At 38.4% G+C, this 16076-nt stretch overlaps 1 protein-coding gene across 3 annotated transcripts in view; it reads right to left on the bottom strand.

Annotated features, from left to right (window-relative positions):
• Nucleotides 1-16076, bottom strand: part of RYR2 (ryanodine receptor 2) — a 457875-nt gene that overhangs the window by 151019 nt on the left and 290780 nt on the right. For all 3 annotated transcript variants that reach the window (XM_076334184.1, XM_076334182.1, XM_076334183.1), the window contains exons 27-35: nt 15804-15978; nt 7381-7589; nt 6126-6478; nt 4964-5078; nt 3936-4096; nt 3094-3253; nt 2752-2838; nt 1784-2010; nt 39-840 (exon numbers count right to left, since the gene is read on the bottom strand). In XM_076334184.1, the coding sequence (XP_076190299.1) occupies nt 39-840; nt 1784-2010; nt 2752-2838; nt 3094-3253; nt 3936-4096; nt 4964-5078; nt 6126-6478; nt 7381-7589; nt 15804-15978 (2289 nt within the window). The remainder of the gene's footprint in view (nt 1-38; nt 841-1783; nt 2011-2751; nt 2839-3093; nt 3254-3935; nt 4097-4963; nt 5079-6125; nt 6479-7380; nt 7590-15803; nt 15979-16076) is intronic.

Genomic DNA, 16076 nt, shown 5'->3' with positions numbered 1-16076 from the left:
AGAATTGGGAACAACTACTATCACAACAGTATTGTTACCTGTAATTTAACAGGTTCTGGAAGTTTCATCTGAAGGAGTCCTTCCTTTGGCACTTGCTCCCCTCTGCTTTCTTCCTCTCCTTCTTCTGACTTGAGCTCATCTGAACTCAGCTCCTTCTCTGAGAAATCAACTTCATCCTCCTGGCTTACTGCTTCTTTGAAAACCCGGGGCTCAATCAACTGCAAGATGTGTTTCAGGTCCCCATTGTGGAAGATTCCCATAATTAGGAGGGTATAAAAGAGCTTGATGAGAGGGACAAACAGAAATTCTGTAGAACCTCCAACTGGATCTCTGACGTGGAGGCTGCCCTCCTGAACAGCTTCAGTCAGCATCTCTATGGTTTTGGCCTTTAAGATTTCCAGAGGGAATTCAGGACTGAACTGAAAGCATTCACTGCTAACGCTTACAAAACTCGGAGAGGAGAACTGCATTCTTGGCCTTAATGAAGTGCTAAGTCCTATACCAGGGAGGCCGTGTTTTTTGTTTTCATCAGGAAACAAAGTAATACTCTTGGTCTCATCTGTCATTGGAACTATAAATTCATTATTCATCATTAACCTGGCAGTTGCATAGGTATTGAGATGGATGTCAATGAGTAAGTCATAATATCCTGCACGTAATAATCCTGGCATATATTTATTCTCAATAGCATACAGGAGCTGAGATTCATCCACATGGCTACACATAGCATGGGCCACTCGGTTGTTGCCTAAAGCACAAACAGCTGAATATAATCGGAGGGTATGGTAGTGAAATTTCAGCAATTCTTCTTGTTCTGTCAGCTCTAAAATATCAATTGTTCTGCAGAGAAAAAAACAATACGGTAAATTCCATATCTGTGCAAAAAATTACTTAAGTGAAGGAATTCAAAATTCTCCCTAAGGATAACATTGGCATAATATCAGTTCTAGGGATGGACTTTTTCCACGACCCAGCTTTCATGTGAGAAACACTGTCAACCTAAGAATCAAGGACTAATAACAAAGTTCAATCAGGAATTTATTCAAGTCGCTCCTAAAGTACAACTTCAATTACTTTCAGTGGGGAAAGATCAAAATTATTTACTTAACACAAAATACTTCTTCATACTACAAACAAGAATTTGGATAACTGAAAATGAAGGTTTTAAAACTAGTATAGGTTGAGATAGTTGTATCGTTTATTGGTTTTAGATCTGGGGTTGCAAAATGGCAACAGACTAGCCAGTTCATTTGCAGAGGGTTTGGCGGTGGAGTTGTTTGTTTAGAATTCTTACCCAGTTTTTTAGTGATTTTATTTTCAGTTTTGGCACCAGCAAAATGCTGAGACATTGGGGTAACAAATCACAAAGTTAAATTTCTTCAATTGTTTAAACTAAATTTAGGAAAATTAAAGTAATGGAATAATTAAATTGGTTACAAATCTTAAAAAATCGCTACAAAACCAGATCTTTGCCTATCTTACATATTATCTTTAACAATTTATAAACAGAGTTCCTTCCGTTTTCATTCAAAACCTATATATACTATTGAGGAGTTTGGAGAGAAACTAGGAGAGGTTGTAAACACAACAAAAGGAGGCAGATTTTAAAACATTGAAAAATAAGATTAATTTTTAATATTAGCTAAATCAAAACACACTGCCTTTATTTCCATGTGTTATAAATACAGAGAAGACCTTGGGCTTTTCTTACAGAAATTTTATTACGTGTCTAGCTTCATAATCCCAACCTAGCTCTGATATACTTCAACACACAAACATCAACCTGTTTTCTTCGGGAATATGAAGGGCCATGAACTGCAAACGATTCAGGCACTGTATCATCCAGCCTTGACGTTCACTGATCCGAGAGACATCCACCTTCAAGAAGTGGTTTGGCACTCTGCTCCAAAGCACATGAGTCAGAAATTGAACATGGAGACGTGGAGGACATTGAGAGACTGGGTTTTTGTGTTCACTTTTGAATAAGCCAGCAGATAAAGGCATTACATTCTGGAAAATTCCAACAGGAGAGACAATCAGTTTCATCATCTTTACCAAACAATGAGTATATGATATTTTTCAAGAAATATATTCAACATATAGTACAGTAAAGTACAGTGCAACAGGAAATTAACATTTTCAGTAGTTTGTAAAACCAGCTGGGAACTGTTGGCAGATTAGCAGCAAGAGAGCATTGTCCATAACAAATTTTTTAAAATAGCTAAATTTGAAATAGAAACTTGAATAGAATGTGTGGTCACTTCCTTGGATCAGAGATCTGAACTCCACTCTTTTTTTACCTCTTCTGATCCACATATCCAAAGCAAGGAAGTAAACGTCAGCTCAGTTTTCCTGAGTATACTGTTTGAATGTACTTAAAAACTATTTTAAAAGCCTAACCTAATCTGTAGATACAGCAGTCATCCATGCACTGTTTGTAGAATAAGAGTTTTGCCTTACTGACCCCAGTGATTTTGTTTCATCATGAAGGATGAGATTCAGAAAATTCAACGGGACTTTGCAATATTGTCTGCCAATTCTAATCAGTTACAACCCTTCTCATCCAATGATGTACTGTATTTTAATTACATGAAGTATTTAAAATTGAGTTAAAAATAAAAATGGCAATAATGCAAACACTTCCAATCATATATTGGAAGTGCAGGCAACAAATGGCCATTAAAAAAAAAAAAAAGATTATTTGATAAGATATATTAGTCCTAAACCTGCACAAAACCAACCATTATTTACCTTTATTCTTCCCAATTCAAACTGGAAAACATTGGGGCTTGTAGCTTGAGCAAATACAGCAGGAAATAACTTTGTGCTCGGTTCAACCTAAATCAAAGATGCACAAACATATAACCACTGAAGACAGCAAAACACTATTGCATATTAAAAAAAAACCCTAATATCTGTATTGACAGTCAATAAGCGCAAGCCCCAGAAAATCCAAATAGGAGGGAAAAATCACTGTCATAATAGCAACAATTACTTTTTCTTCCAATCTTGTACCAACGTTTCTAATAAGATGCAGCCTCAGGATTCCATTTTCCCCCTTCCCACTAGAAGACATCATCAAAAAATACTCACCTGATAGTACGTGCCTAGTTCCTTGCCATTAGCTGTGAAGGTCAGCAGGCCACTGGCAGCATCAACTAAACAACCAATCTCCAGACCATTATTATTACGTCCTTGTCCAGGGCTCATGCTCTCTCCTGCGCACACCATATAGCAGTTGCTGCGTTTTATACTGGATGTCAAAAGACAAATTTATTTATGGATGGTGTGTAAACTTTATGTAGTGGACTAAGAACAACTTTGTATGGCTGCAACCAACAGAGCCTTGTGGCTGAAAACAGCGGATCCCACCATAACCAATGCCAAAATTCAATGAAATCTAGACTTCATAATTGACAAAATAAAAACTGAAGATGGCAAATTATGAACAAGTTCAAATCTTTTGTAAAATTCCAAGAGACAAAACTGACTTTGCAAGTTAATGTTTTAAATCATTCAATGTTCAGCGTAACATAAAGTTTCTGGCATAGATCACAAGCTGGAGTGCTGAGAGGAGCTGTTGTAGTACTAATTTTGGCCTGCTCAAAACCAAAAAGTTCCAAAAATACCACAAGATATTTTGCTCTACTTTGTACCAGTTCAGTAGTCAATATTTACAGGATCATGGTCTGAAACTACATAGAAAAGCTGCGCTATTTTACTTTTCAGTGCCTGTTGATTTGATTAGATCATTACTCCACTGTTTCTTCGCAGCAAGAGGAAGGAACAAGTAAAGTTACACTTTTTCCTATTACTTTTTTTTTTCTCTCCACATCAACCCAATTACATTAAATGGGGTGGATTTAGAGTTTATAAATTGTTAGTTGCTTTTATAGGTATAAAATATGTATCTTTTTAAGAAAATTGTAACCAACCTCTCATGAACCTTCCCTTTTTCATCTCCCAGTGTAACTGTGACAGTCCGCACTCTGTCCAAGTCAAAGCTTGTGTCATACTGGTGAAAGTCAGATGTAATCCAGCCCACCCAGACGTTGGCAGGTTCTTGACCAGGAAATATTCTCACTGAATAATAGTACTGTCAATAAAAAAATAATGTCAATAAATGTTAGTATTTGGTTTCCAGTGTATCAGTTTGATTCAGAATTAATTTGTTGCTCTAAAATCTGAAAGTATGTCATCTCTTCAAAGGTAGCATAGGCTTGTTCAAGTGCAATTCACAAGCAAACCAACAAAAGCATATAAACACAAATCAAAATACAGCCAAGAAAATATGTACATTAAAACAAAAATGGAAAAGATTAAAGATGCGGCTTATACGCTTCATTGTAGGCTTCTGCATCATAGCATTGTAGGCTATTTTTGTACTGCAGCTATAGTTTTTATACTGTAGGTGACTCAGTTTCCAGTATCTAATACCTTTTAGAAAGAGGAGAATACATCCAAAAGAAAAGTAATTTTTCCTTTGAACATTGAAGCGTGAGTGCTTATGGAGCTGATCTCGTCAGAGAAAGATGCACAAAACCTGCACAAAACTTTTACTGGGAATTCCATGAAATAAATGCTGAGTAAAATTAGTATAGATGTTTTCAAATGGTCCTGAACGTTGACCTATTAGTTTAATGCACTTTTTCCTATTTATTCCATTATTCTAGAACTATTTATTCTTCCTCTTTTATGTTTGGTGTTATCAATAGTAGTTTCAACAATGGATTCAATTAATTTATGGCTTTCCATGTGGAATTTGTTTTAGACTGATAATCAAGTCAAAACAAAAGGAACTGAGGTCTCAACCTCAGTAGTACAGGACTACCACAGACATTTAAATTAAAAATTTTACCTGAAAATTACACTGTTTCTGAAAATCTTACAAGCATAAACATGGTAGTTATTAAAAAAAAAAGAAAGAGCAAGCAGCTAAAATACCAATCCTATGTTACGATACCGTGGAAGTTTGCATCAAATAATCATAGTCATCCCTATCATCTGCTAACACATCCTCAGTAAGCCGTGCAGAGTGACTCGTGCTATAATCTGGCTTTGTCCTCCTGAGCATAAATCTGTAATAAAATAAGTAAAACCAAAATCTATATGAAAAGCTCAATATATCAATATATATACACAAAGGAATATTACATTGATACATTATCCCTAAATACATGATATTTATTATGCTAGCCCTAAATACATAGTATTTATTACATTATTAATACATAACACTAGTTAGTTTATCACTTCCATGTAGATGAAAACAAAATAAATTCTTCAGAAAAGAGAAAGAGACAAGCTCATTTTTAAAAGCACTTAAATGAATTCTGAGCTTAAACTATATATTAAAAAGTTACTTGGAAACTAAACTCATGTAACTTAAAATTATCAGGCTGTTGAACACCTATGTCGCTTTGGAAGAATGTGGGACCTTAAATGATCTTCATGCATTTAAAAATCCATGTGCCCTGATTTATTCTGGAATTGAAATATTTAACAAAGCAAGTTCAGTAAAGAAGAGCAGAAAAGGAATGGAAAGCTGCAGTAATATTGTCTGGGTAATGGCCCGGTGTTTGTATCTCCACAGCATCATAAAGTTAGGTGTTCTGCTCCTGATTCCATAAGAAAAATTAGGGAGAATGAACATGTCAACTAAAGAATATTCCCATGATTATTTGGTTCATTGAGTGAGATAAGAAGCTAATGTACACTTCTAGATAAAGATTATCTAACACCTTCAGCTTTTTGGAAGCCATGTGAAAAAACATTCCATGTCACTTTGAAGACCTCCTAGTTCTGTCAGAATGGATCTCCATGGTTTTAGAGTGCGCTTCACGTAATGATCGCAAAAGCCTTCACAATAAACCAAATGATAGGTTTCTAATAGCTTGAAAAATGTTTTCAGTTTTCTGCTTAATTTTAATCTATACATTGCATATAATGTAATTTAATCACATGAAGGTTAACTGTCCCGCCTACTGTGTTATACCCAAATTTAGGGCAGAATTAGGGAAAAATCTCTGCAGACCTGACTGGCATTTTCTTCCACTATTCAAGAAACAGGAAAAAGGGAAAAAAGGGAAAAAGAAAAAAAAAAGTAAGCCAAATGTGCTACTAACCTTTGTTTAAGACGTGAAGGCTTTTCTTGAACATAATCTTTATGGTTGTTTAACTCCGGTTTTGTGGCATCTTTTTCTCTTTCTGTCCGGTCGGGAACTAGATGACCATGAGCAGTTTTCATTAGAACCTCAAAATCAGAATCAGCATCATAATCCTCCAAGTCATTCTTCGGGCCAAAAAGACCAGAGCCTGGTAACCCTCCTGCAGCTGATCTGGAGAACACCTCAGCACATTCAATGGGCATGCTTAATCGAAAAAACATGACTTCTGTTTTACTGTTCTGTGAACCAAAGGACTTCTGTGTGACCTTCAGGCAGGGGCAGCTGTCTATGGTGCCATCAATTCTCATCACCTATCAAATGTAAAGATGTAGTTGTTTTGAAGCTGATGCTTTTTCCCTCTTGTAAATATTCAACTTATATTTCTAGAATAAGCATCCATGACTTGCAAAACTTGCAACAGTATGCTGTCAACAGTCAAATGTATTGTAATCGTGTGCTGCCATTTTAAGGGGAAATAAATACTATAAGGAGTGGAGGTTTTTCTTGTTCTGTTGTTAAATGAAAAAAACACTCACAAGGGAATGACCTTTCTCATCATAACTCTTTGCAACATAAATCCAAGCCTGCCCAGAACAACACAAACCAACTAAGATAACTCATACATGTACATATGCAAGTACACAAATTATTTCCTAAATACTACGGTGTGATACACATCAGCTGAAAGAGTTGTGATTTCATCAATTTCAGAAGGATTTCATGGTAGACTTACAAGGCATGAATTCAGTTCCCTTAAGATGCACAACTGATTGGGACATAAGTGTTGACACAATTGGCTAATAAATATTTATTAAAATCAAAACCAATTAGTTATGGAAAAATTGCTTCACAAAGTATGTGCACCAGAACACATGGTATCTGTTAAGTAGAAATGCCCAATTTTTCAAAGTTGTTTACAAACATAGCTCTCACTGCACAAGGAGCTCTTAATGAAGACATCTTGTAGAATTTGTCTCTGAGAATCTCATGTTTACACATGACAGATTTCACAGATAAAGAAATACTATCAACCAAATAATTACATTATTTGCAACTCCACTGAATATAAGAAATTTGTAACAGGTGCAAGGTTCATCGAGAATTGGGTCAACATACCACATTAAAAATCTTGTCTAGAAGTGCGAAAGTAGAAACATAATTAAAACATATTCATGGAAGAAGCGTCTAGAAACATTTTAATAGGATCACAAACCTCAATATGTTCATGATTTTGTGGCACTGGTAGAAACTGAGGGAGCCTTTTACTCAGCCAAATGGTGATGTCTCTGTTTGTATTAACAGCAAAGGGTTCATACCCTTCCTGTAAGCCACAGATAGTGAAATATTTTAGAGTGCTGACATCTTTCCCAAAGTTCATTCTTCCCACTTGAGATGGGCCCAAGCTGCACACAGGTAGAAATCCTTAAAACAAGATGAAAGAACACATGGGTTATACTTCATGAACATCAGAGAACTGCACTCTTCCATAACCCAATTAAAAATCATTTGGAAAAAAAAAAATCCAAAAAACAAACAGTATGAATGCAAGCAGTCATCGATAGCACATCACTTCTTATATGTCACCAAGTACTGTACCTCAACTATCATTCTAAAAAGAGGTCTCTAATAGCCATGGATCTCTTCATGCAACACAGAAGAATTTACACAGAATTTACATCACAGAAATCTAAGAGTACTTCAAGGAGTTTGACAACCAGCTCTTGGTTTAATCTCTCTGCTAAGCTGGTAGAGTGTTGCCAATTTTACTCCAAATCTTACTATTTTTGATATTCCTCCTAAAATTCCATTAGTCATGGTATTTTGAGAGAACCTCAAAAATTACTTTAAAAGTAATATAGTGCTTGTCCATACAGCTATAGCAGTGAAAAAAAATTACAAATATGCACCAAGTGCACGCTGTAGATAAAAAAAAAAAAAAAAAAAAAAATTTAAAAAATTTCATAATACTTTGTGACTCTGGATAATGCGAACTAACAATATGATACTGTAGCTTCATGAAACTTATGGTAGTTTGGTTTTGGGCTGGGTTTTTTGTTTTTACTTTTGAATCAGCTTCACATTTGTGTGCATCTGCTTACTGTTTCACTAGCACAGGGAACTCACTTGTGACTCCTTTGCACTTTTTAAAAAAACATTTGGGTTTTTTCCCTCAGGTTCAGCATCACAGTCTAAAAACCTAAGAAAATCTCTTATTTCTTCTGTTCCTTTTCATCCTGATTTTGAATGTCCACAGCTACAAACCTCTTTGTAGATTCATTTGATCTAGCTATTAACAAAATGTTTTCTTTTGTATCAACAAGAAACACGAAGCTCTGTTCAATGATTCTGGTTCAAGTGAATGTACCAGGTAATAAAGGGTATAAGGACAAAATACAGCTAGTTCCTCACTTGTCTTTAGGCTGCCCAGATAAAAAAAGGGCAGAATATCTGTTCGTGATATGTTCTTTAGAGACAAAAGCAAACTCCAGAGCACCATCTACAGGAATGACAGCTCACCAGATAAAAGATCAGCCTTCAGTACCACCTTTTGAAGATTTTATTACAGATACCCAAGATTGGTTATCATGTGTATGTGTATTAGGCACAATAAATTTAAGGACATACACTATTAGTCGTAAGTTCAAGTCCAGATTTTTATCTTCACAGCAAGGCTCTTTAATCACAAGGCATCAACTTCTCAGATAACATAGATGATTTAGACAACATGATTTATGTCTATCCTGCTAGTGCAAATCCAATGACAGACAATAATAAAGAGCATTTTCCAGCACTAAATGAAACAAAATCATATTATACAACACATAACTGGGAAAGTTATATTTGCATATATAGATATAAACTCTGGTAAAGCCCAGCAGCTGTAGTAGGGAGAATTTACTAGGCTCCCTATTGAGTTAAAGGAATCCATAAGCTGTTGCAAAAGTTTTTAAGCAAAACCAAAAATCAAAATTCTATTTTCAATAACCTTACAAATCTCAGCTCATCACTCAAGAACAGTAACAACCTTCTATGGACATCAAGTTGTTTGAGAATGGGTTTTCACAGAAACAGTTGTGACAGCATGAATCCTCACAATATTAACCAAAAACGACGTAAGATTTGCTATAAACCACATAGGTATATGTAGCCTAAAGCATGTGCTTTGTCTGTCTGAATCACCTCACCATTTAATTTCCCATTCTTATTGAGGTAAAACATTTTCAGATGTTTCCAGGATGTATGGCACCCACATTTAGAATCTTACGAAGAGTTGTGCTTTCCACATCTCAAAAAGGACAGAATAGATCTGAAAAAGGCCAACATGAATGAAACTGCTTTTTTAGCAGCAACAGTTAAAGAAATTAGGATACTCCAGCCTCAAAAAAAAAAAAAAATTATTAAGGGGGTATGATACATTCCCCCATTATGAGTGGCATAGAGAAGATGAACAGTAAACGATTTTTCAATGTCTTTCGTAACAAAAATTATGATCAAAGAAACTGTTTGGTAGCAAGCTTCAAAACAAAGGGAGGAAATTCCTTATACACCTCACAGTAATGCTGTGGAATTCTCTGTCACATAGCATCATGGATGCTAAAAACTCACATTGGTTCAAAAAATATTTAGAGACCTTCATGTGGGAAAGGAAAAAAAAACAACAAACATCATCAGGGCTATTCAACACAAACATAATACATTTGCCTCAGAAAGCTCCTGAACCAGAAATCACTGGAGGCTGGGTGACTGTATCACTATCTGCTTGTCCTGTTCTGATACGTATCCACAGGTATTTGCTATCCACTGCTGTTAGAATCATAGAATCATTGAGGTTGGAAAAGACCTCTAAGATCATCGAGTCCAACCGTCAACCCAACACCACCATGCCCACTAAACCATGTCCCTAAGCGCCTCATCTACACAGCTTTTAAATACCTCCAGGGATGGGGACTCCACCACTTCCCTGGGCAGCCTCTTCCAATGTTTCACCACTCTTTCAGTAAAGAAATTTTTCCTCACATCCAATCTAAACCTCCCCTGCCGCAACTTGAGGCCATTTCCTCTCGTCCTATCGCTTGTTACTTCGGAGAAAAGACCAACACCCACCTCACTACAACCTCCTTTCAGGTAGTTGTAGAGAGCGATGAGGTCTACCCTCAGCCTCCTTTTTTCCAGGCTGAACAACCCCAGTTCCCTCAGCCGCTCCTCAGAAGACTTGTTCTCCAGACCCCTCACCAGCCTTGTTGCCCTTCTCTGGACACGCTCCAGCACCTCAACGTCCTTCTTGTAGTGAGGGGCCCAAAACTGAACACAGTATTCGAGGTGCGGCCTCACCAGTGCCGAGTACAGGGGCACGATCACTTCCCTACTCCTGCTGGCCACACTATTTCTGATACAGGCCAGGATGCCATTGGCCTTCTTGGCCGCCTGGGCACACTGCCAGCTCATGTTCAGCCGGCTGTCGACCAACACCCCCAGGTCCTTCTCTGCTGGGCAGCTTTCCAGCCACTCTTCCCCAAGCCTGTAGCGCTGCATGGGGTTGTTGTGGCCCAAGTGCAGGACCCGGCACTTGGCCTTGTTGAACCTCATACAGTTGGCCTCAGCCCATCGATCCAGCCTGTCCAGGTCCCTCTGCAGAGCCTTCCTACCCTCGAGGAGATCAACACTCCCACCCAACTTGGTGTCGTCTGCAAACTTACTGAGGGAGCACTCAATCCCCTCATCCAGATCATCAATAAAGATATTAAACAAGACCGGCCCCAAAACTGAGCCCTGGGGAACACCGCTCGTGACTGGCCGCCAACTGGATGTAACTCCATTCACCACAACTCTCTGGGCCCGGCCGTCCAGCCAGTTTTTGACCCAGCGCAGAGTACACCTGTCTAAGCCGTGAGCCGCCAGCTTCTCGAGGAGAATGCTGTGGGAGACAGTGTCAAAGGCCTTGCTGAAGTCCAGGTAGACCACATCCACAGCCTTTCCCTCATCCACTAGGCAGGTCACCTGGTCATAGAAGGAGATCAGGTTGGTCAAGCAGGACCTGCCTCTCATGAACCCGTGCTGGCTGGGCCTGATCCCCTGGTTGTCCCACTCATGCCTTGTGAGCGCCCTCAAGATGAGCTGCTCCATAATCTTCCCCGGCACCGAGGTCAGGCTGACAGGCCTGTAGTTCCCCGGATCCTCCTTCCGGCCCTTCTTGTGGATGGGCGTCACATTGGCAAGCCTCCAGTCGTCTGGGACCTCCCCCGTTAACCAGGACTGCTGATAAATGATGGAGAGTGGCTTGGCGAGCACCTCCGCCAGCTCCCTCAGCACTCTCGGGTGGATCCCATCCGGCCCCATAGACTTGTGAGCGTCCAGGTGGCATAGCAGGTCATTGACTGCTTCCTCCTGGATTACGGGGGGTTCATCCTGCTCGCCGTCCCCGTCTTCCAGCTCGGGGGGCCGAGTACCCTGAGGATAACTGGTCTGCCTGTTAAAGACTGAGGCAAAGAAGGCATTGAGTACCTCAGCCTTTTCCTCATCCTCAGTGACAATGTTCCCCCCCGCATCCAATAAAGGATGGAGATTCTCCTTGGCTCTCTTCTTGTCATTAATATATTTGTAAAAACTTTTTTTGTTGTCTCTAACGACAGCGGCCAGATTGCATTCTAGCTGGGCTTTTGCCTTTCTCATTTCTTCTCTGCACGACCTAACAAGATCCCTGTACTCTTCTTGAGTTGCCTGCCCCTTCTTCCACAAGCGGTAAACTCTCCTTTTTTTCCTGAGTCCCAGCAAGAGCTCCCCGTTCAGCCAGGCCGGTCGTCTTCCCCGCCCATTCTTCTTATGGCGTACAGGGACAGCCTGCTCCTGCGCCTTTAAGACTTCCTTCTTGAAGATCGTCCAGCCTTCCTTTTTTGTTGAAAACAAAGTAGTGACCTAACTAGACGTCTGGTACAAACATTGTTATATTTTCACAGAAAACACAGAGGAACAAAAGCTTAAAAAAGAAGTGTTCAAAGGCAAGGAGGTGTAAACTGATCAGTTGTGAACATGCCATATCTATATATATGTCTATATTTATTTATTTTATATTTTTATTTATATATATGAACAATTGTTTTATGTTTCTGCACAGGTCAAATATTTCATGAAAGGAAGTAGCAAGCTCTATCTCTAGCACCTTGAGAATTAACACATAGCCAGTTCCTCTTTATTACAGCCCTCAAACCAAACGGGAAATAATTGTTTTACAAAACAAAAAAAGAAATAGCAGCTGACGTTATCAGCAGAATTCAGTAAGCATACATTATAGAAAAAGCTGATTAGATAATTAGATGCAGTCCAAAATCCAAGAAAAGATGATCAACTCTATTCATGAAGATGGAGATGAATAAATGACACAAAACTAAATCAAACAGGAATATTTAAAATATGTAAAATATTTAAAATATTACTAATATATACCCTTCCTAAATGGAATGCACATAAACTGTTAACTCTTCTACCTATGCATTTTCCTGTGGGCTCAGAAAAAAAGATCTCACAACTAGATTTATTCTTAGACATGAAGAAAATATTTTACACACACACACACAAAAATAAAATGTAAATGAGTATTTGCAAGATTCCCTGAAAGAAAACAAAGAAACCCATTAAAAAATCCCTACACAGGTAAAATTCTCATTGATGTTATTACTCAATCTAGTATTTTCCGTCAACTCTGTAACTGTAGCCAATATGGAATCAAGATGACAATCTCTCTCACCAATACAAATGTCACTGATGCCAGAATGGTACTGTACATGTCACTAACTCCTGCAAGTAATCATAACTATACAGTAACTGTTGCTCTGTATGAATGGACTATAAATACCAGTGCCAGTCCTAATCACAGAAACACTACTTTCGTCTCTGGTGAAATTCTGCACTGATTTGCCAATGGGATAGGTGTCATTAAGGTGTTTCAGGGCTCTTCCGTATCTGATAAAGATACGCCATCTCATCTTACAGGCAGTGTGCTGGTAAGGCAGTTACGTGTCTTACTATGGCATACAAATTAACTCTCAGTACCCTTCTCTAAATGGGTATCCAGCTATTTCAGATGTGATACTTCACAGATCCTGTGTAGCCCTTGTATGCTGGAGGCTACATAAAAAGATGATTTACCCATGACCTGGCTCTTAGTCTCCAGGTGCATAACTGGGATATGAAGCAAAACTTTTATTTTACTGTATGAAATAGCAAAACAAGTAGAAAGACTTTAGCACTACCACCAGAAAAGTAACCCTCTAGCATTGTCTCTCACATGTGGCAAAAACATAGGACAGCAACACTTTTTATAATGTTCCCTACTTTTGAGAATACAAGATGAACCTCCTGACCCAATTTGGCAAACACTCACTACAAACAGTTCATGTTCACAGAGATCATGAGTTGACAAAACAAAATTCTGTTTGCATAGTGTACTTGTTCATATCTACAGTGTGAAATTTCTCTTACACAAATGCGTAATAATATGCAATTATGTTTAATAATTTTACTACTGAGATGGTATGTCACAAAGTAGTCTGCCATAATCCCAAGGAGCTCCTCTTGGCAGTACAACCTAAGACACAGCACATGAGCCTTATTAGTAATCTGGTAAAGCGCCATATTCCCTTTTCACTGTTCCTAAGTAAATTAAAACTACAGGACTGATTTATAGTCAGACTGCATCCTTCAAAGCAGGACACTGGGCTCTGAACAGAAATTTTATCTTTTTTCTAAAGCGAAAGGTCTCTTTCTGCAGCAGCACACAGCATGCACACAATTCACTGACAGAAGTGACCTGCAGAAAGGTCTCCATGCTCTTAAGCAAGAGCCATTAACAAAACCAAACTAAAGCCATCCTACAAAAAAATGAAAGCTCTATAAAAGTCATATTTAATTTAGGCATTTCATATGTGTGTTTGTATACACACACACACACAGATGCCCTCCCCCCCCCATGAATTGTATGTGAAATACCCATAATATTTACAAATATTGATCTGGAGTTATTAAATCTGAGGTCAATCAGCACATTACTTCGAAAACAGAATAGGAGATCTTACTTCAAAGGCAAGCTCGCCTACAAACACAACACAATGTGAATAAAGGGATATTGTGAAAAATCTGAGAGGCTGGACACTGACATTAAGTCTTTAACATGGTTACCAAGGCCTTTGGGCTTCATGTCAAACCAGGAACTACTTAGCAGTTTCAGACTCAAGAGATCTGTTTAAATCTGAATCTGCAGCTAGAAACAAGTACCACGAAAACTACACCGCTGTGATTTCAACAACATTGAAATCAAAATAGTGGTCAAACAGGCTGTCTTCACAATTTCATGGAATTCCAGTTTCTCTCAGAATCCCTCACTCCTCAATGGGATTATGCTGCCTAATAACTGGAAAACCATTATAATTTAATGGCACCAGGATGATTTTATGCCTATACCACTAACAGTAAGCCAATTCACGCATCCCTTTCCCTCATCATGTTATCACAGTATCTAAGGAAATCTGAAGGCAGTAAAGTAACAGGCATGAGTCTAGAAAATTTGTGGCAATTTTTGTGGCAATAGGGATCAGTAATCCAAATGTATCACTTGCAGCTTTTACTGTTCAAAAAATTTAACTTTCTCTCTCAAACACAGATGTATTATTTAACAGATGTATAATATAAATGACAGAACATATGTACCTACTAGAAATGAAAGGGAAAGATTAAATCTTAAAATATTTTTTTTTACATTAGCATAGGTCAGAAATTTTAGGCAGTTATCTACATTAATGTAATTTCTTACCCTTTTATGTACCTATTTGCACACAAGTATGTATTTAAATTTATAAACAAAAATACTTTTGTGCTATAGAATCAATCTGGCACCTGACACAACCTCTCAATCTTTGCCATCTTTTGCAATCTCATAAGCTACGGCTTCACGGCAAACTAAAACCTGCTTGTAGACTCTGAAAGCTGCAACAAGAAAACTACAACAACAGGCACAAAAGTCAATCTGCTGGTTTAGAATTAAGTAAAAAATTTTGGAGGCTAACTTTGTACCAGCTGGCTTTACCCTGGATCAGGTGTCATTTTTCCTCCCAGAGCTAAAACAAAACCTTAAAGCTGTCTTAAACTCCCTACCATATGGTCTCACTCATTTGACAAAAATTTGGTAGTAATTCAGTACTTGATCTACAGAAAATTTGATGTCACTGCCCATGGCAGGGGGGTTGGACTAGATGATCTTCAAAGGTCGCTTCCAACGCAAACCATTCTGTGATTCATTCTATGATTCTATTATATCATATGGTGACCTGCTGCAGTGCGGATGAAATGTTAAATGTCATTAATTTGAAACCCCAGACACATCCCTGCAAAATAGTCAAAAGGACTGATCAAAAAAAAAGATGGCTGCAAAGTTCACGACAGAAAAAGGCCTTGCCTCATCCTCACACCCAGCACACCTCCTTTCCAAAGGCTTGATACTAATGAAATAGAGAAAAGGACAAGGGGTAGTTCCCTGGGGGGGGTGGGTGGGGTAGAAAAACAAGAAGCACACCACATTAAAGGGAAGCCGGAGCAAAAATTGGGCAACGACAGCAAGTTAACAGCACAATGTATTACAGTACTTACCGTCACCAACCTCAAAGTCCTTGAATGCAAGTTCTGAACCTGAGTCATCAAGCAGGATTTCACCATTTAAGGTGAACATCATCGTGTGCTCATTCATGTCAACCATACATCCAACAACATCTCCTGCCAACCAAGAGCGGCCAAAATGCTCATTACCCTGATGCCACCGCTGTGCCTGAAAAGGATTTAAAAGAACTTCAAGGAGTAATAGTGACAATGTATGTGTTCCTCTCTCCCTTAGTGGTACAACTAATAATTAGCCCCCTCAATTAA

Source organism: Aptenodytes patagonicus, chromosome 3, assembly GCF_965638725.1.
Source record: "Aptenodytes patagonicus chromosome 3, bAptPat1.pri.cur, whole genome shotgun sequence".
Taxonomy (NCBI): domain Eukaryota; kingdom Metazoa; phylum Chordata; class Aves; order Sphenisciformes; family Spheniscidae; genus Aptenodytes; species Aptenodytes patagonicus.
This window is presented reverse-complemented; position numbering and strand designations above follow the sequence as displayed.